The sequence below is a fragment of the Dicentrarchus labrax genome, unplaced genomic scaffold (assembly GCF_905237075.1).
Source record: "Dicentrarchus labrax unplaced genomic scaffold, dlabrax2021, whole genome shotgun sequence".
NCBI lineage: Eukaryota > Metazoa > Chordata > Actinopteri > Moronidae > Dicentrarchus > Dicentrarchus labrax.
The window spans coordinates 115,476-137,375 of NW_026136899.1; the positions used below are offsets into that span (position 1 = coordinate 115,476).

Below are 21,900 nucleotides of genomic sequence, written 5' to 3' on the forward strand. Positions count from 1 at the left end.
ACAGACAGTTTTGGTGGGATGGACTCCAAGTACACATTGAGACCATGAACAGGAGAAGTGGCTGTGGAAATATTGTTGATGGATGTTATCTTGGAACAGTGAAGAACAAATCTCAACATCTTTCCTCTGTTCTTTCAGGTCGTAGCACTGGTATTAGCACTGGTGCTATAACTGGCATTTCTGTTGGTGTCATTGCTGTCGTTGTTGCAGTTGCTGTATGGAAGAATCGTAGAAAGATCAGTAAGTCAATAATCTTTTCTCTCTCATCTGGGACAAGCTCCTTTACTTGTAGTTCCTCACTGTCAATAACAACAAGTGTCATCACTCCACTGCTGACTGACTCTGCTTGGGCTGATAAAATAATCGCCCTTTTCACATCCTATTCTCACTTTTCCTGCTTTATTCTTTGCTGATGATGTTACTCTACTACAGGAGACTGTGTTGAATGCTTCCATTTAATCATATTTTCCACAGAGCTTTAACCAAGTGGTTTTAATGTCTAAACTTAAACATGTGTTGATCAGAGCGGTCAAAGAACAGAAAATGCTCATGGGACATTTTGGAAGGCACTGACTAATAACTGGTTTTGTGTCTAACAGCGACGGACTGTGCAACACCAAACATGACAGGATGCAACGGGCAAACAGGAATGGTAGTAAAAAGGACGATGCAGAGGGTAATATAGGAGAATATAGGTATGCTCAATTTAAGAAACGTCAGCTAGAAGCTGATGATAACTCTTGAGTCTTTGAGCCAGATACTGAATGAAAGAAAAGCTTTTATTCCATCCACATATTCTTATTTCACATAATTCTATATATATGTAAGTAGAACCCTTTCATGCAGAACTTCTTTCTATGTGAATGTTGATTGTGTAATATTCTTGATTAAAATGCAGCTGCAGGGAATTGTTCAGAAGTTCTTCCTGATGTGTTGATTGTATAAACCACTGCAGGGACAGAGTTGGTGTCTCAGGACCTGGTTTTAACTAGAATGAGTCTTATCTGTCTAATTGAACCTTCTCATTGTCAGTTTACAGCTCCCTCTAGTGACTTGTTACTGTATAGAATAAATTGACGAGGGGGATAAAAAGCACTTAATGACTGTTATTATTTTAAGGTGACTATATATATATATATATATATATATATATATATTATGACTGTGTGACTTTGTGTGTTCTTGCTTAATTTAATCTTGTGTTACTGTCCTTTGAAGAATCTGTTTTAAATCACATTGTACTACTACTAGAATTCATTTTGTATAAAGTATATTATTATGATTCAACCTTTTGATTTGCTCAAATATTCACAACTAAAATGACACATTGGACACAAGGAGGCTGAAACTATGATTGGTGTTTGTTAATAAAAATGTTTAACTTGTACCTGACATTTTGTTCTCATTTGGTCTGACATTTTGGGGAAGTGCAGAATCTTTAAGTTTATTAAACTGACCAATTAATGTTCTACGACACTGAAATGAAAGAAGAAAATCATATGGTTGCATTGTAAGAGAATACTGAAACAGAAAATAAGTTCAGGAGAAATAAAAGTACAAATTAAGACAATCTGAGAGCTGCCAACTGAACTGGACACACTCAGTTTTAACTGTCACATGTGGCTCAACGACATTTGCTTTTATTTTATATTTTTATGTATTTTTTAGCACATTTGCTTTCACTTTCTTTCACTAACCCTGTTCCCCAGTACATTTATTTGTATTGTACTGCAGTGCTTACTTCATTCGTTCCCGCTGTTAAATATTACCAGATCAAATTATTTGACTTTTCTTTCCATAATAGTTTGTGCACTGATAACAGGAAACAGATAGATGCTCCGGTGAAGAGTCCGTTTGCCGGGTGAAGGAAGGAGGTTGTGGGTTTATATTGTAATGGTCTGTAAGAGCCAAAGCCCCCTCTGTGCTCAGCCTGATATATGAGCTGAGCTGGCTGTCTGTAGTCTTCCTTTAATGTCACTGACTAACATATTTTATGGATATTAACTGAACATCAGAGTTTTCTTTATTGTTTATTTGTTTATTTTAGTTTTCAACAATCACACATGCTATCTAAGCAAAGAATTTCATTTCATTTTACTTTCACACACTGTTGTCTTTAAGTTGCACATGTACAGTTATATTCTTAGTTTCTTTAGTTTTTTAGTCAAAGCTACTTTAAATATGTTGCACATTGCATATAGTGCAGTATATGTTTCATTTATAGTTTTATATTTTGTAATATTGTTATTGTGTGATATCTTATTGGACTTGTACACTGTGGACTACATCCCTCTGTGCTGCTGTGTGTATTTTGAATTTTCTTCACAGAATTAGACGAAATGCTGAGATGTCGGTCTACTGTGTATATTTTTTATTTTTTATTATTTATAGTTTGTGGCTTTGAAACAATTCATTCATTTATGCTTCTAATAGTATGTTGCTCCAGGACACTTCGACATGCAGCGGGAGGAGCCGGGGATCGAACCCGCAACCTCTCGCTCTTCCTCTGAGAGACCGCCGCAAAGACAGCCGATCTCCGGGAGGGGCCAGGACAGGTGGAGAGGGGGCAATGTTGTAAAACTAGGAAATGAACCCTCTCTTCCACGCCCCCCTCTGTATCCGGAGTATTTTCTGGAAATGGGTGGGCAGGTCTCTCCCACAGAGCTGTGAATCTGCTCCAGGATCAGCTCTTTGTTCAGACGCTGCCATGTGGTCTCCTCATTGGAAACTAGTGACTGCAGACGCTCACAATGAAACTTTATGAAAAGTAAAGTTTTTATAAATCTGTTATAAAAGATTAAGGACACACTGACACATCGATGCAGTGATGAAGAGGAGCGCTGGACCGATGCTGATCATTCTTTCTCTACTAACGGACGCAGTCTCAGGTAGGCTTTATAGACTGTTACTAACTGTATTATATATAAACCTACAATAATATATTCTTTATATTCTTTACTATATCCGTTAGTTTATTAACGAGCTGCTGTGACCTGGTCAGTAAACAGCAAACAAACAAACAGTAAACACTGAAGAAGGGCGCTGGTCAACAGTCAGTCATTTCTCATCATCACAGTCATTATCAGTTAAAGAGACACTGACTCTTCTTTTTATACTTTACCAACAAACTGCACTGCGCAATCTGACGGTAAACACTTCAGTATGTTCATTATATACTGTATGTATATAGGAACGGCAGAAGGATGAAGAAACTAGATGAAACATTTGGTATAAACTAGTGGTGGGACTCGATTAAAAAAATAATCTAATTAATTAGAGGCTTTGTAATTAATTCATCTCAATTAGTCGCATATCAATATTTGATACAAGAAGCACAATTTTTCATTTAAATCAATGAATAGACACATAAATGAGATTAAACAACAAATGTGTGTTTATTTTCATCAGTGAGTGTTAACATAAAGTGCAATCTGAATAAAGAATATTATGATTGCATTGTTCACAAAGCACAAACTTTTATATTTTACTCTTTTTTTTTTTTTTTTTTTACAACATTTGTTGTATTAAGTCAGTTGTATCCCCATCAGCTTCCACAAAGTGAAACTAACCTCCTCATGAAGCTGGTGGTGCTGGATAGGCTCTGGTTGTGTGTCTGTTGTCTCCACTAGTGTTTAATGTCTGACCTGCTCCCTTACTGACAAACAGGTCAGTTATTTTACAGCACTGAGCTGATCTGTGGCTCTCTCTCTCTCTCTCTCTGCTCCACCTTTCCTCTTGGGCTGTCGATCTCGCTCCATTTTTCAAGCCTGTAGAACTACAGGTGAGGGAGGAGGGGGCGGGGGCGCACCCTTGTGTGTGTGTGCAAAAATAAATTGCGATTAAATGCGTTACTTTTTTTGTCGTGTTGTTTTTTCTGTAATTAATTAATCGTAATTAACGTGATAAAGTCCCATGGTATAAAACTAAAATCAAATAAAAAGGCGTTGGTGCTTATGTTTATTGAGACTGCCTGAATGAGTCAATTGCAACTGTGTGACTGTGAGTCCTAAAACCTAATCTGAACTTCTTAAATCTAATAATAATAATGAGAGGAACCAGTACTGGGACAAAGCAGAAGTTCACATCAACGGACACAAAATGTATTGCAACAGCAGCAACGTGACTCTCCTGACTCTCCTCACAGACACACATCATTTAAAACAAGATTATAATGATCTGCTCTCTCAGTCAATGTTCAGTTGCAGCTCTGTGATCTCTCAGTAAATAATAATTAGTATTCAGTTAAGCCGTAGTATAAATAGTATTTTATATTTAAGTGTGTCAAAGGAAATGTGGGGGATCCGGTTTAAAGGAGCTGATGCAGATATTGTGAGACTTAAAGCTGCAGTCAGTCTGTAGACTGATGTTTACACTGTATAGACAAAGCTAATGTTATTATACTGTGAGGACTGAACTAATTACCAGGCAGCAGAGACAGTTTATAGTTAGTATTTAATCTACAATGTTAATGTTAATATTGTTAAATTATGAAAGCTTTACCTGAATCCCTTCAGTTTTGATGATATGTATTTTAACCTAACTGCTGTTTCTTGTTTGTTCTTTTGTTTTCCTCACAGCAAACTCACAGTTGATTTGTTCACATCAACCAATCACAGTCCTGGCTGGTGATGATGTCATTCTACCATGTCACCTTGAACCTCCCATCAGTGTTTCTGATGAGACAGTTGAGTGGACCAGACCTGATATAGACCCAAAGTATGTCCACTTTCACCAGGATGGACGACTGATGTTTGACTATCAAAATCCATCTTATTATCTCCGCACGAGACTGTTTATGGATGAACTGATGACAGGAAACGTCTCCATGAAAATCTTCAAAGTGAAAGTTTCTGATACAGGAAGATACCAATGTGCCCTTCCCTCATTACAGAAGGAAGCTTCCATCCAGCTCATTGTTGGTAAGTCAGACTGGGTTTTATAAAGGCAGAACATTGACTGAGCTCAGTATTTTAATTAAAGGAACCAGTGGGGGCATTAATAGTGCACCTGTTAATGGGTGCCCCCTTAGATCTCAATGCGTCCAACTCCAACAATAATGGATGGAAAGACATGATTTTGCACGTCCTTTTCCACATTTTCTGGAAATTCTGTTGAACTTTGCAATACATTTGAATGGAAACCAGCCAGTTTGAATTATAATTGAGAAACAAAATGTCCAATGATGCAACAGGAAGTCTAAAAACCCTGCAGGATCTGATGTGAACTGGGGTGGCCAGACATTGGGGTAATTTATAAATCATAATTTATAAACTGTACCCCCTAGCTGTACTGAGACAGGGTTGAATTTAACACATTTAATTTTAAAATGAACATGATACAAGAAAATTAATTTAACTTAATTAATTAATTTTATTTATTCACCTACATAGTGCATCAGCAAGGTCAGAGAAAGAGTGAAATTATACCCTCCATCCAAAACTCCACAAACCAGAAATTATCTCGGTGAGATCTACAGTCTGTTTGTTGTGTACACTTAGGGGTACTTTTGCTGTACTAACGTGAACAACATGTCTAATCTTTAAAAGACTGCTGACACTCCTGCTGTGCAAAGCCTTCACTCAGCACATTACCAAACCAGATCCTATGCATATTCAACAAATTCAAACCATGTATTGTGTTAAAAACACACATTCAAAGACATGGCTCTGTAGCAACATGTCTCAGGCTATGAGATTTGCATGTATCCAAGACTGCATGCAAATCCTTTTATTTCCTGCTCCTCTGATAATCTGCTCCATGATCCACAGCTCAACCGTCATTTTCTACAGAATTTTTGCATGCTGGAAAATGTGTCGGGGCTTCAAACAGCAGCTGTCCCAACACAAGAAAGAAAATTAGTGTGGAGACATAAATGAATACATAAATAGAACTGTGTGACAGAAGTTTTTCCCATTAATCTGTTAATTATCACATGCATAATCTTGTTTACAGACTTGACAGTTACCATCTTAACATACACAGAGAGACATCAACAATGGCATTTGCTGGTCTTCTCACTATTTAGGTGCACACAGACAGAAAAGTTACATCCCCTTATAAAGTAGAAAAAAAATCTGAATCCAACTACTGCCATTAAACAAAACACAAAGAAAAACTCCAAAACACACAATGGTGGCACCAACCAACTCTGAGGCAGGCTTCTTCTGATGAGGTCTCGCTTGAGGATTGACCAGTTTCATTCCTGGTTTACCAATCAGCAGCAAGGCCAGACTACCACAGAAACCAATTTCCTTCATTAGGACCTGGAGAGAACACAAGGCAGGGGCAGAGAAAAACAGGAAGAAAAACACAGGCCATGCTTGGCATGTTACAGTAAATAAAAACAAAATGGAATATTTCTGAATTTTAACCTCTGTGTGCAGTGCAGCTGTTATTAACTCTCTCCACTGTGTGCGTGTGTGCAGGAGCTCAGCTCTGTCCACAGTGAACCACTGGACTGAGCTCCTGGTCAGAGGTGAGGCAGAGAGCGGTGGAGAGCCGCATATTCAGCCTGCGAGTGCAAGTGCTACAAATCCCTGCAAACAAAAAGCAAGTTAGAGTTATTTATTAATGTACAGAAGAGGAAAATAAACATCCAGTAAAATACAGTTCATTCAGCTAACTCAAAGGCTGCACTGAAGCAACAAACACTGCACACACTTTCAAAGAGAGAGAGAAACTTCCTCCAGACAGCAAAAAGAGATTACAGGAGAGTCCGTCAGGCTGTTTTATAGTTTTGATAATTAGTATAGTATAAGAAAACATTAATTTTACATATAAAACATTCTTAATGCAATTCAGCGACATTCACCTGTATTATAAAGCAATCACAAGTATTGAGTTAGGACTATGATATTAATTTAATGAAACTGAGGATCAGCAGATACTAATGTAAATGTTTGTATAAATCATCATTATCTTTTATAAAAGTTAATGTGTTTCTCCTAAAACCTTTACTGGCCAGTGTTATATACATTATACACATACATACATATACACATCATTGTTCTATACATTATAACATAATGTATAGAACAATGCAGTTAAACGACTGTACCCTCTCTGAAATAACAGACACATTGTAAAACCTACAGTATAACCCAATGTATTTTTCTGTTTGACTAATTAATAATAATAACATCTTATCTCATCACAACATTTTACTGGCTCAGATAAGCATGTATATTAGATTGTAATGTGCATGGAATAATGGAATTATACTTACATTAAATATCTAGCATCAGTCTCCCTGCTCTCTAAATATCTACACTGACCAATAAAAAACCCCTATCAGTCGAACTCTAATACTGTAATGTAAAGATTCTCAATTAGGATCAGTGTTCAGTGATTCTGTAACAGGAAGTGTAAATATGATGTTTGTCTCTGCAGGAGAGTCTGATGTGATTGGCTCAGACAAACCAGTTACAGTAACAGTCGGTGATAACGCCATCCTGCCATGTCACCTGGAGCCTCCATCCAATGTGAGGACTCTAACGGTGGAGTGGACACATGATGGAGAATATGTGCACGTCAGTCGACATGGGAAGGACTATCTAACTGATCAGGATGAGAACTTCAGAGGTAGAACATCTGTCTTCCATGAAGAAATGATCAGAGGAAACATTTCACTAAAACTGACCAACGTAACTGAACTGGATGCTGGAAGTTACACCTGCTTTGTTCCCAAACTGCAAAGTCAGGTCAGGAGAGGCTTCATTAACCTCACTGTTGGTGAGTACAGCTAACATATTACACATTCAAAGGATATAAGAGGAAATGTTCTCTTTGTCACGTCTTAAAAGTTTTGTATTAATTGTCCAACAGAGCCAGTGGGAGGTCAGACTGGTGATATCAGTAAGTAAATATCTTATTTCTATCTCCATCAGCTGTCTTCTCCTCTTGATCTGAATGTTATCACATATATTTTTTTTTTGCACATTTGATTTTTTTTCATTTGATTTGATTTGATTTTATAACAAATAATGAACTCATTCATCACCTCAGACCACACTGATAGAGGACTACTGAAAGGTCCAGTGTGTAACATTCAGGAGGATCTATTGTCACCACCATGTTTCTACAGTAGCCCAGAACACATTTGGAAGTTTTATTCACTTGTTTGCAATCTGTAACTTCACCACTAGATGGCACTGAATCCTCCACAGCGGTCCTTTAAATAACCCTGGATCCTCGTATTTCTGGAGAATATTCTCACTGATAATACTGTTTGTTTACTGTTGTGCAATGAAAGAGATTCTAACCAACAGACAGTTTTGGTGGGATGGACTCCAAGTACACATTGAGACCATGAACAGGAGAAGTGGCTGTGGAAATATTGTTGATGGATGTTATCTTGGAACAGTGAAGAACAAATCTCAGCATTTTTCCTCTGTTCTTTCAGGTGGTGGCACTGGTGCTATAACTGGCATTGCTCTTGGTGTCATTGCTGTCATTGCCATTGTAGCAGTTGCTGTATTGATGAAACGTAGAAAGATCAGTAAGTCAATAATCTTCTTTCTCTCCATTTCCTCCATAAAAAGACAGTTTTCAGTTTTTCAGTCAGTCTTCAAACAACAGTGAAGAGTGAAACAGGTTTTTCTTGCTGTAATGGTTCCTCCTGTTATACTGGACATTAAAGATCTCTTCCTAAAGTACTTTCAATGGAAGTGATGAGGGGAACAATCTACAGTCCTCCTTACATGGAAACATGTTTTCAGAAGTGTATCTAAAGCTAATATCAGCTAATATGTGTTTATAACTCCATCATTTATTTAGAAATCATTTATTGGGGGGGTCTGCACCCTGCCTCTCATGTACAGTGTGTCTGAGCTTTCTCACTATCCTGCTGTCTGATTATGATGGTTGATCTGGGACAAGCTCCTTTACTTGTAGTTCCTCACTGTCAATAACAACAAGTGTCATCACTCCACTGCTGACTGACTCTGCCTGGGCTGATAAAATAATCGCCCTTTTCACATCCTATTCTCACTTTTCCTGCTTTATTCTTTGCTGATGATGCTACTCTGCTGCAGTAGACTGTCTTGAATGCTGCCATTTAATCATATTTTCCACAGAGCTTTAACCAAGTGGTTTTAATGTGTAAACTTAAACATGTGTTGATCAAAGCGGTCAAAGAACAGAAAATGCTCATGGGACATTTTGTAAGGCACTGACTAATAACTGGTTTTGTGTCTAACAGCAACGGACTGTGCAACACGCAACACGACAGGACGCAACGGGCAGAACAGGGAAGGTAGTCAGGAGGACAATGCTGAGGACAATACAGAGGACAATACAGAGGACAATGATGCAGACAATGCAGAGGACAGTGATGGGGACAGTGATGGGGGTAATGGTGAGAATATAGGTATGCTCAACTTAAGAAATGCCAGCTAGTAAGAAAAAATAGCTGTTCTGAAGGCTGCGTGACAGAGCAGGTGACTTGGCCAGATCCAGCCACTAGGGGCGCTATCGCGCTCAATCGGGCCGAGTGCTGCTGCTTGTGAGGGAGAGGAGTAGAGACTGACGACGGTGAGACGTGTGTATGGCGGGCAGTAGAAGTTGTGTTTGCTATTTTGTATCAGTTGATCTGCCGTTTGTGGTTCAGTGTGCGTCCAGAGAAACTTAAGTTATGTTGTTTATTTGCTGGATGTAATGTCATTGTTGTATATTTTATCAGTTTATATGTCTGCTGGTTGAGATTATATCTGGTTCTACAATGCATATTTCTACTAGTGTTAACTCTTACCTCTGATGGTGTAAATGGTAATTTATGTTATATTTATTCCACTGACCATTTCCGTTGTTGTCAGTTAAATATGGGATATATCATATAATGTATATTCCTTCTCTATATGATGTTCATATAATTTCATGCTAAGGATGATTATATTATTATTTAATTTGTGTGCTATAGTTAAGCACATTGTGAGCTGTTATTGATGGCTGTTATTGTTTTGGGTTATTCCAGAACCACACTGGATTAAAGCACCATAAATGGATTGATTGTCTCCTTCCTAATTTGTATCTAAGTCTTGGGGGAACTTTAGGTGCGTTCTAGCAGACGCACACTTCGCGATTACGAATCAGAGAAGCCAGTCTACTATCTTTGAGCCTCCGCCACAATAGCTTTTGTTCCATCCACATTTTATCAGGTGTTTTATGAGCTATAATAATAATACTAATAATAATATTATAATTATTATTAATAATAATAATGATAAAGATAATGGCAGTGATAATAATAGTAATACTAGTATTTTTTATTTATTTTATTTATTTATTATTATTATTGTTTTGTGCGGTTTTGTTTTGGTGTTTTTGCGTCACGTTATCTTGTTTTACTGCCCTTGAAGAACTCTAGAATCCGTTTACTATATATAAAATGTTTTTATTATAGAACCTTGTCATTTGGTCCAATATTCACAACCAACATTACAATTTGATTGAATCAGTATTAAGTAAATGTGTTTTTTGTGTGCAGTTAGCAATGTTTGAAGAAGCAAATACAGACAGTACAACCATTTCATCCAGAACTACTTTCTATTTAAATGTTGATTCCTGATTAAAATGCAGCTGCAGGGAATTGTTCAGAAGTTCTTCCTGATGTGTTGATTAAATTTGACCAGAAGGGACAATAAAAAGCACTTAAAGACTGTTATTATTTTAAGGTCACTACATATATATTTTTTATATTTGGGTTTTATATGCATATTTTTTTATTTTTTTATGACTGTGCTGCTTTTTTGTGTGTTTTGCTTCATTTTATCTTGTCTTGCTGCCTTGTGATGACTGTATTTTAAAACACATTGTACTACTAGAACTCATTTGATATAAAATGTTTTTAACTTGTACCTGACATTTTGTTCTTATTTGGTCTGATATTTTGGGGAAGTGCAGAATCTTTAAGTTTATTGCAGCTGACCAATTAATGTTCTACGACACTGAACTGAAAGAAGAAAATCAAAGTCAGTCTGAGTTTGTTAGAACTTCATTGTGTATAACTCTCAGTAATTAATAGTAGAATATTTAAAGGATATTAATGTTCATTTCTCAATGCACAAACAGAATGATGCTACCTGAACAACATGAAGCTGCAATAGTTCAATGTATTACTGTATGTGAGAGTGTACCACTGTAGCTCCAACCTTTACTTATACTGTCTCTTACTTTAAACCAAAACACCAATGCAATGGATTTTTCTCTATTACATTTTTTAATGGGCGTGTACTTCTGATGGTATAGCGCCATATCCTCCTTCACTGCCATCAGTAAAGGAGTGCGGACAGGTGGTCCAAAGTCCTGTGGTTTCAAGCACCTGCAGTCAACCAGTTGATCCACTGCTGCCATATGACTGAATGTCTTGATCCCAGCCACAGTTCTTTCAATGAGTTTGCTTCCGGTCTTTGCTGTCCATGTGGAAGTTGAAGGTGTCTCTCTCCACGTGCTTTTGGAGCCCTAAAGCTCTTTCCCCTGTGATCAGCTTTAATAGCAGGCTAGGTGAGAACATTTTCCAGAGAAGCTGCTGTGATCTTTGTTTCTCTTGTAGGAGAGCGTTGGCTGTTTCAAAGCCTCTCTCTCTCTCTCTCTCTCTCTCTCTCTCTCTGCTGGCTTGTATTTTGTTGTATGATGAACATTTCAGATATTTCACTTTGCCTTTGTACAATCTGTAGCGTGGAACTGTCACCAACTGCATGTGCAACCAGTTATTTTTGCTCTTGTGAAAGGTTTTATTTTCCATTCATGTTGTGGAGTTTTTCATCTTCATCTTTCTTGGCCTCTGCTTTCTACTGTAATGTATGTGAGTGAATTACTGATTGATCATTTGACCTGAACAGAAATCACACTGATGATGATGATGATGATGAACATGGGATGGGCATTGAAGTCAAACTTCTTCTCATGATATGTCTCAAGCACAAATTGTCTAATTTTGCTGCTTTTGTGTTTTCATTAATATTTGAATGTCTTTGTTTACTGAATTTGGAGCAGATGATGTCGGTAAAAACTCTGAGTTCAAAAACAATGAGCTTCAAAGTTGTTTGTGTATAAGCAGCCACATTTGCATATTATTTTTACTATTTGTGGGATAGAAATTCTCATTGTAAAATAAAAGTGCTGTTTGATTGTGTTCAATTCACCTTTTTACTTTGTTTGTGTTCTGCATGATTGAGAGTCACTCACAAGCTGGACCAATCAGAGCACACCTGGGACAAAGCATGTCTCTCTAAAGAGGGCAACATCAACTAAACATCAAGATCCATATTACATACATACACATTAAACCCCACACATCAGAGATTGAGTCAAATGGATTTAATTAATCACACAAATCATCCATAAAAAACAATTATTATAAAACTATGTAAAAAAAATACATAGAAAAATAGTAATTGTTCTATAGTAGTGCTAAATGAACCAACTGGGCAGAATTTGTGCAGTATTTGCTTTCTGATCAAAGATAGAAGATTTTTGGGATATGTGTCTTTAACAATGTCCAGATGTTTCACAGCTTAAAAAACTGATTATGGTTGTAAAAATATAATATAAAATAATAATAATATAAAAGTGCTTTTTAAAAATTACGTTGTACAGCGCTTCACAAGATGGCAAAAACGAGCACAAATACAGTAATAAAATACCAGCTCCATCCCTACAGTTGTTTAAAAAATCTGGTTCAGTCAGAGTTCATATCAAGAAGAACCTCTGAACAGTGCAGCTGCATTTTAATCCGTACAAAATCAACATTCACGTATAAAAGATTCGACAGAATACTTGGCCCCTCATTGTTGGAATTTCTGTAGGACGATGTCGTCATTATGTGCGTATTTCTTCCTAGTGTCAATGACAAACAGCGCCACCAGGAGGTCTTAGGCCCGAGCTACAGTTAACATTTGGACATTTTGACTCTAGGAGATTGTTAAAGACAGTTTGAGGAACAGCTGAGAGTTGAGAGCTTAATTGAACAAACAGTGATGATTTAGACATGATATAAAACGATCCATCAACCAGGAGGTTTTACTGGAAGTACCTGATAAAAAATGTTTGAGTGCAATAAACGTTTGGCAGCTGGGTCAAAGAACCAAGAGTTAAGCTCAAGTATTTGTGTCACTGGTGTGTTTCTCATGGTGTTCAGACTCAGGACTGTTGTCAGCATCAGAGTAACAGTCCATCCATGTTTTTCCTGTTGTGTCCTCTCCAGTTTTGCCTTGCACACGTATCTGTACGACACAAAACAGATGATTAGTCAGCGCTTTCCAAAATGGCTCATGAGCTTTTTTCTGTTCTTTGACCTCTCCAGTCCACACAGGGTTACGTTTAATCAGGTACAACTACAGCAGCATTCAACACAATCTACTGCAGCGGATGTTTAAAAGTTTGAAATCTGAGGCAGCAAAGAAAACCCTGGTGCCCTCTCAGATGCTAATCCTAACTCTAAGCCTTTGCACCATGAATGCACCAGGATGTCAGCCTCTTAATTCAATACAATCTGTCCTCAAAACCCATTTAAGGGGAAAACTTTGGTGAAAAAACTGCACAGAAAAGTCACAAATCAGTTGGTACATAGAGAGGTTAAACTGAGATTTAAGGTGACCTCAGAGAAACATTCCTCTTCAGCAGGTTCATGTGAGAACAGCCTTCTAGTGTTTAAACAGGAGGAATGATTACAGCAAATGGAAACTGTTGCACTCTACATGTGGGGACTTTACTAATGCTTTAAGACAGATTTCAAAACTGTGAACCAAATATGAGAAAAAATTAAGAAAGAGGAAATGTGTGACTTACTGTTCTTCAGTAGAACAGGAATATGAACGTAACCAGCGTAAGTGCAAATGTAGGTCCCTGAGAGGACAGAGGAAAGATGTTAAGATTTGTTCTTGGCTTCTAAGATAACATCCATCCATTCTCCATTCCCGCTTCTCTGTCTGAGGGTCACAGTGTGCACTCGGAGAGGCTGTTTGTTACTTTGCACACTGGTATTAGTGTTTAAAATATTCTCTGAGAGTAAAAGTGCCATCTGTCCGTCAGGCGTGAAATCGGCGCCCAGCGTACTTTCTGGGGGCCTCCAGAGTGACTCCCTCACTGAAATCCTGCCTTGACGAGAGGACTGACATATTCTTTTCATTTTGACACTCAAACAGCGAGGTGACCTGTGGTTGTAAATGCCGTAGACAGGCAGGCGCTGTTTCAATTATTGCATGAAAATATTTTTTTAAGTTTATTTAAGTTAAGTGGTTAAAAATGAAATGTAAAATGCGTTTTTCATTTTCAAACATAATATGCAATATGTATTAATACTTTAATATATATGTTACAGTATAAAACAACTCAGACACTTTAATATACAAATTAATACTTTAATATATATATTTTCTGGCATTTTTCTGACATTTCTATACTTTACTTACACTTGGGTTCGCTTTGTTCTTGATCTGGTTGTCTGTACCAACTGCTGAGAAAAGACCAAAGTGATGAAGATGAGACAAATTATGAAGAATGTCACTACAAGCTTTTATTGTATCATTTTGCGTATATATATATATATATATATATATATATTTTTTAACTCATCACAGTGTTAGCAGTATGATCTAAGCAGGCACGTGTTTCTCCTGTTTAAAAAAAAGTGGGTTGGTTTAACGAAGAGAAGAGTGACGGAGTGAGATATGGTGGATACCTGATGATCTTTAACACCTGACACCCTCCAGATTCAACAGAGTGATATCTGCAGGTACAGAATATAACAGGATAGAGTAACAGCACTTTTATTTAACTTACCACGATCCTGCTGGTGCTTTGTCTCTGTGTCTGTGGACAAAAAAACAGAGCCAATCTCATCAGACTGTCCTGGGAAACAAACAATGCATTGTGACTTATTGTTGCAGCATTATGAAACACTTGCAACTGCTTGGCAACAGCTCATCTTTTAGTCGAATGAAGAGTGTGTAAGAGTTGAAATGATGGAATTTAATGATGCTGTGTTGCCTAGATACAAGAGAAATGTCATCAGACAGCCGCCTGTCTTATGAAGAATGTCATTACAAGCCTCTGTTGTATCATTTTGTGGTTCAGGAGGAATGAGTTTGAGTGTTTTGATGTACAAAATAAAGCTCAGCTAAAGGCTGTATGAGGCTGTACTTACAGGCACAGCAGTGGAAAACACAGAATGTCCCAAATATATAGATATATGATATATAAGCATATATATAATTCTAATTCAAAGTGTGTTTTAAGCAAACTCATGGGGACATTTATTAATGTTCAGAGACTGATGTTTATTTTTCTGTCTGATCACAAGGACAAAGGTTTATATTTCTCTGTGCGATCTGGCTGTAATGAATTAAACTGATATGATTATTGAATCTCTTTGAGTATATTACAGTAAATGGTTTTAATAGTTTTATCTGATACAACCCAAGGCTTTTCCTCCTTCGTGTTCACCCTGAGCTGGGCTTTAACTATATTACACTAAATGATTACAGTAAAGTTTAATTTAAGTTTAATCATTCTGTTTTATCTGATTTAACTGGATTCATGTCTCTCGCGTTCCTTGTTTCAGCACTTTGTAAATTACTCTGTACTTGGACAATAACTTACTGGCAGAGCTTTAGACGTGGGTGGCATGATGTATGCGTCTCAGCTTTCCACTAATTCCCACTTTATGCAGTTCCAGCACTGTTTAAGGACCCCAGTATGCAGACATATTCAAATACCCCAACAAGCATACCAAGCAATGAAAGCAGGAGTTACACTGTACTGCTTACCAACGATGAGTTCAGTACTGCAGGAGATTCGTTCTCTTCTAGTTCCAACAGAGCAGCTGTACGTCCCAGCATCAGTTTTACCCACTGAAGAGATCTTCACTGGGAGTTTCCCTTCCGACAGACTCACACTGCTGTCAGGAGATGCTCTGCCTTTGAATCGCTCTCCCTGGTCAGCAGGAGAAAAACCCAGACTCCTATAAAGGAGAACGAGCTCAGACTCGTTTAATTTCCATTCAACTGTTTTGTGCGTCACATCACGTCGAAGCTTCAAGTGGCAGTCCAAAGTGACGTCCTCTCCCACTGCTGCTACAACCGGGCTCGGCTGGCACGTCAACAGGTCCCTTTCTGTAACAAGACATAAAATAAATAATAAAGTGACGGAGTGAGATATGGTGGATACCTGATGATCTTTAACACCTGACACCCTCCAGATTCAACAGAGTGATATCTGCAGGTACAGAATATAACAGGATAGAGTAACAGCACTTTTATTTAACTTACCACGATCCTGCTGGTGCTTTGTCTCTGTGTCTGTGGACAAAAAAACAGAGCCAATCTCATCAGACTGTCAGACTGTTTATGAAACACATTAAAACGGGGACTGCTTGGCAACAGCTCATCTTTTAGTCGAATGAAGAGTGTGTAAGAGTTGAAATGATGGAATTTAATGATGCTGTGTTGCCTAGATACGAGTGAAACGTCATCAGACAGCGCCACCGCCTGTCTTGAGTCTCAGCTCAAGAGCAACCGGACTTGATAAGGTTGATGTGTTAGTAACAAACAACACATTGTGGAATGAAGAGCAAAGGACACAGGAGAGATATCTGCATGTACATAATAAATTACCGTAAAGACAGCACTTCAGTTTTACTTACCACGACCAATTCTTGCCTCTGCCTTTGGCTTTGGCTCTGTGTCTGTGGAAGAAATACAAGATAAATAAAAATAAGAGTGAGATATGGTGGATACCTGAGCCGACCTGGCAACCCTAAAGCTGTACTACACACTGTCAGGACTAAACAGGCCAATCTGAAGCAGCTGGTATCATTGGTTTATTTATGGAAGCGTAGAGCATTTACCAAAGAGGAAATATCACAACCTCTCTCATATTGATGAATTAATTCCAGAACTTCAGTTTAACACTACTTATACCTTAGCCTTAATTAATATAAAACCTTTTCTCATAATTACAAGCAAACGATGTCATGGTAATCGTCTGGTAATGATGATAAACTCGTAATAATCCTCTCTTTGGTAAATGCACTGCGCTTCCTTACTTTGATGGTTAGATGCTGGCATTGTGCTTAGTAAGAAAAGGAAAAGAAAAGAAAAGGTTAAATAAAATGTTATGGTATGTTTATTACTGAAAGCAATAAAATATAAGAAACAGTGGGTGGTGACGGGATTAATGGATAAATACAAAATAAATGATGTAACTTAATTCCAGCTAATTTGGTGGCGTATTAATTAATGTATAACTGAATTAACATTCCTTTATTGATGATTAAGTATGAACTAATTAAATCGATCATTTGTTAACAGGGAGGAACAGGATGGATCCTAAATTACATTCAAGTATTAAACCATGAGTCATGCATTAGTTAATTATTATTTAAGTGGCCTGTATGATTTGGAGCTTTATTATAAAGTGTGTAAAGTGAGTTTATTCCATCAATTATTCCAGAAATAGTTTGGATCAGCAGGTTGAACCACATCGTACCTTTAGAGTCAGGCTACGCCCTCTAAAACAAAGAGAGAGACCAGATTGAGGAGATGAAGGGTCAATGATGTGGAACATTAAGCCTTTTTTGAAAGAACCAAAGTGGAACAATGACAGCGTTGTTTTTCACTTAAAGGTGAACAGGCGTGTACCTGAAGGCCACAAACGGACATCAGAGGAAAAATAAACCACAGCATGACTCATATTAATCAGTATGTGTATCAATGGTCACAGTCAGGTTGTAATCTTATACAAAAGAGTTACACATGAGGTTTTAATCTGACATCTTTAAATATTAAAAACAAACACTGTCATCCACCATCCACTTTACGGTGGATGAGGCCTTGATGGGCCAACAGAACTTTAACCCGGCAACAAACTGCAGAATAACTAATGAATTATTATCTTAAAGTACAAGTCAATATACAATATTGAATTGTATTGAATGTAATATAATGTAAGTTAGCAAGAGTTTGTCAGTCCTACCTCTGGCAGCGATGAGTAATATAAAAATCCAAACCAATACAGCAAGAATCAGTCCAGCTTTCCACTTCATCACTGGATCGATGTGTCAGCCAGTCTTTAACGTTTGGTTTCACACAAATGTTTTCACAATTAGCTTAGTCATTCATGCTTTTTCCCTTTTCTCTCTCTGTTCACTTCCTCAAGTAAAGACATTTCCTGATATTCAGCCAACCAATCAGAGGAAGGTCCGAGTCAGTTTCGCTTTCAATGGGATCCTGGTTTTGATAACACTGCCACTTACAGGAGTGGATGTGTGAATCAGCTTTTATTTGTTCGACATTAAAGTCCAGCTGAAATGACAAATGTTATATTGTGGCCCTCTTTAACAATGTATGCCATACCTTGCAATTAAAGGAATGAGTTAGGACGCTCCTATGCAGCCTGTTAATGATCCAATTTACAGGTTTATTGTGGTTGATACATACACAGTGATGGTAATTGTACATGTGACAATCTCACTTTCTGGCTCTTCTTTTAATGGACTCATAGGTGAGAAGATGAATTGTTTGTAGAATAAAACAAATGATTATTATGTCCAGTCTATAAACAAGATTCTATGTGACAGTCAGATTAACCCTAACCGTTATTGGAATTATTCAGAGGGGGGTATGAAGGGGTATCATAAGGAAGACCATAGTTTAATACAGAAATGTACAGAACAGGTAGTATTACCAGAACAGTGTTACACATTGTCAGATCATTCTATGGAAACGTCCATTTTTTGTCCCTACCGTTTACAGAAATATTACACTGGAAAACACTCAAATAATTGATTTATATTTTCAAATAAATAAATAACTTATTTGAACAATTACAGCTTCGACCATCAATATGGCAATAATTGTTTGTTTTTTATCCTAAAAGACCTAGATTATCAAGTTCAGTTAAACCCTGGTGAAAATAAGTTAAAAAGAGTTGAAACTGTCTAAATACAACAGACGGTTATTGATGGTTGATATGACACTCTCCAGCCCTGAATAATCTAAACCAAAAGTCTACAGACAAACAGACATAAAACCTCTCTTTCACCTCAGTGGACTCACCATCGTCTGACAGAGAGAGACACATGAGAGTCAACCCCCTGAAGACTGAGACACTGTAGAGTCTCACAGAGCTCACATTACCAAAGTTGAGACAAGCGGCGATGGACAGACTGCCTTCACAGACTCACTGCAGTTTCACTTTGTGTGCAAGGTGGAGCCAATGGATCTTTGTGTGTCCTGACATTTGGATAATAACAAATTACACAACACAGGCAGCAACAAACAACCTAGTTTAAAATCTAGTTTTATAGCATCTATAACAACCTGTTGTCACAAATAATGGATATGAAACAACTTAATGATGTTTTCATCCGGCAGCTGAATCCAAACCAGCAGAAACGACAGGAACCCACTGCAATACAGACTGCAGTGGGTATTTCTATTCAGTGCCAAGCAAATATTGATACATGTGATTGTGTGTGATTAAATCAGCAGAGATTTCTGCCCCTTAAAGTCTCCATGCCACCCTCTTACCACGCCATGAATATTTCTTTGGCTCCACCCCTGACTCTTTTGTGTGTGAAGCACAAAGATTACATTCAGTATTTCTGGCTTGGATTCTTTGTTGTTGCTTATTAGAGAGGAAATCAGCGTGAGAGGTGGTGTTGGTGTTGTATGGCTTATTAAATGGAGTTGGAGGCAGAAACTCTTTCCTTCAACCAAGTAGTCATAATTAATCGGGTTTTTTTGGCCCTTGGGCATCAAAAACTGACTATCTTGGATATTATATGTAGATCCTTTGAATGATTGCTATCAGCATGCAATACTGAATTGTGTTCTATGTCTTTATGGTAGACTGAAATGTGAATGGCTCCAGTTAGATCCAAGTAACGGATTTTCTTAGCCCTGAGTCCCCATCACTCAGTGATACTGAGTTATTGTCATATGATTTTAGAAGGCCATATCTTAAAAACAGGAAGAACACAAACCTGTTACTCTCCCTCATCACAGCATGGTCCCCAGGATGGTCGGTCCAGGATCGTCCCTGTTTACAAGAAAATACTCCCTCCAATATCCTGCTGAACACATATCAACGACACAAAAGTTATTAGTCAGTGATTTCTGTTGTTCTGTTGCATAATATGGCCTCATTAAGACTGGTGCTGTGCTGGGTTCTGCATTATATAGATCAGATCTCTGCTCAAAACCTGGTTCTATTTAAATGCATTTCATTGATGATTCCCTGATTAGTTGTGTCAATGAGAAAGGTGTAACCCGTAGAGATGAACCTATATCTTGGTTAAAGGTTTTTAGACATGCAGACATCTGTACATTCTTGTCACATTATGTCACATTGAATTCAAGGTGAATATATAATAACTGTTATTGACACTGTTAGACTCACCTGACAGAGAAGATCAAATACAGCAGTAGAAGAAAACAGTGGACAGTGTCTCTCCTCTGGGAGGAACCAAGACGGCAGTAGAGGGGGCGATGATAAACTGTAAACAAATGAGACCTCTTTTCCACGCCCCCCTTCAGGGTGATACAACCACTGTATTGGAGAGTATTTTTAGGGAAGTTGGACGGAGGAAGTCTCGACCACAGAACTAAACGGTTCTAGGTTCTGCGTTTTGCTCCGAGGCTGCCAGGATGTCTCCAGTGACTGCAGATGCTCACAATAAAACCTGAAACTATGAAAATTAAAGTTTTTATTAAAAAGGTTTTTATAAATCTTTTATAAAATATTAAGGACACACTGACACATCGCTGCAGTGATGAAGAGGAGCACTGGACCGATTCTGATCATTATTTCTCTGCTAATGGACGCAGCCTTAGGTAGGCTTTGTAGACTGTTACTAACTGTATTATATATAAACCTACAATAATATATTCTATATATTCTTTACTATATCCGTTAGTTTATTAACGAGCTGCAGTGACAGTCAGTAAACAGCAAACAAACAAACAGTAAACATTGAGGAAGGGCGCTGGTCAACACTGTCATTTATCATCATCACAATCATTATCAGCTAAAGAGACACTAACTCTTCTTTTTATATGTTTATTTTACCAACATAGTGCACTGCGCAATCTGACGGTACAAACACCTTTAATATGTTCATTAGATACTGTATGTATATAGTAACGGCAGAAGGATGAAGGAAATACACGTGGCTCTTCACTCTATTGAATGAGGAAGAGGAGACTCACTAGTTGCATAGTTTTCATTTACATTAACAGCTACTATTAATGAAATGACATATTTTGAAAATAGATACTATTATAACTGAAATTATGTTTACCTCAATAAATTGTATGTATGAATAAATTGTTATATACAACTTGTCACATAGACGATTAGTTTACATTATTCAAGGTTGAATCTAAAACCACAGATAGTCTGAACCATAGCAACAACCTTTATTTGAAAATGTATATAAATAATATTAGAAATAGAAATACACAAAAACATTGAATCACAGAAGAAAATGAACAAGATAAAACTCTATTTTGTAGATATTAAACTTAAAGGCTTAGTTTTCAGTAATAATGAGTCAAGGTGGGTGTACAGAATGAGGTTATTAAAGTTCACTAAAACTATAAGAGAAAAAACATTTTACTTCAGAATTGAAAAACTAGCTGAAACATTGTGTATAAAACTAAAATCAAATAAAAAGGATGAGGCGTTGGTGCTTATGTAGAATGAGACTGCCTGAATGAGTCCATTGCAACTGTGTGACTGTGACTCTGAACTTCTTATAATATCAATAAAACATCTCGTAGTAAATAATAATTAGTATTCAGTTAAGCCGTAGTATAAATAGTATTTTATATTTAAGTGTGTCAAAGGAAATGTGGGGGATCCGGTTTAAAGGAGCTGATGCAGATATTGTGAGACTTAAAG

At 37.4% G+C, this 21,900-nt stretch overlaps 2 protein-coding genes across 5 annotated transcripts in view; one reads left to right on the top strand and one right to left on the bottom strand.

Annotated features, from left to right (window-relative positions):
- LOC127360620 (myelin-oligodendrocyte glycoprotein) overlaps positions 1-21,900 on the top strand; it is a 96,479-nt gene that overhangs the window by 52,141 nt on the left and 22,438 nt on the right. For 3 of the 4 annotated variants that reach the window (XR_007883845.1, XR_007883852.1, XR_007883851.1), the window contains exon 8: positions 8,402-8,497. Coding sequence is in view for 1 of the 4 variants with exons in the window: in XM_051395061.1 (XP_051251021.1) it covers positions 20,771-20,831 (61 nt within the window). In the remaining 3 variants the exon portion in view is untranslated. Of the gene's footprint in view, positions 1-8,401; positions 8,498-20,568; positions 20,832-21,900 lie in introns of those variants that run through there. The other variant, XM_051395061.1, reaches the window with a different exon arrangement.
- LOC127360629 (uncharacterized) overlaps positions 12,301-21,900 on the bottom strand; it is a 38,232-nt gene continuing 28,632 nt past the window's right edge. Inside the window, exons 7-12 of the mRNA XM_051395086.1 lie at positions 16,266-16,295; positions 15,765-16,109; positions 14,779-14,808; positions 14,409-14,452; positions 13,786-13,842; positions 12,301-13,220 (exon numbers count right to left, since the gene is read on the bottom strand). Coding sequence (XP_051251046.1) covers positions 13,792-13,842; positions 14,409-14,452; positions 14,779-14,808; positions 15,765-16,109; positions 16,266-16,295 — 500 coding nt within the window. The 3' untranslated portion in view covers positions 12,301-13,220; positions 13,786-13,791. The remainder of the gene's footprint in view (positions 13,221-13,785; positions 13,843-14,408; positions 14,453-14,778; positions 14,809-15,764; positions 16,110-16,265; positions 16,296-21,900) is intronic.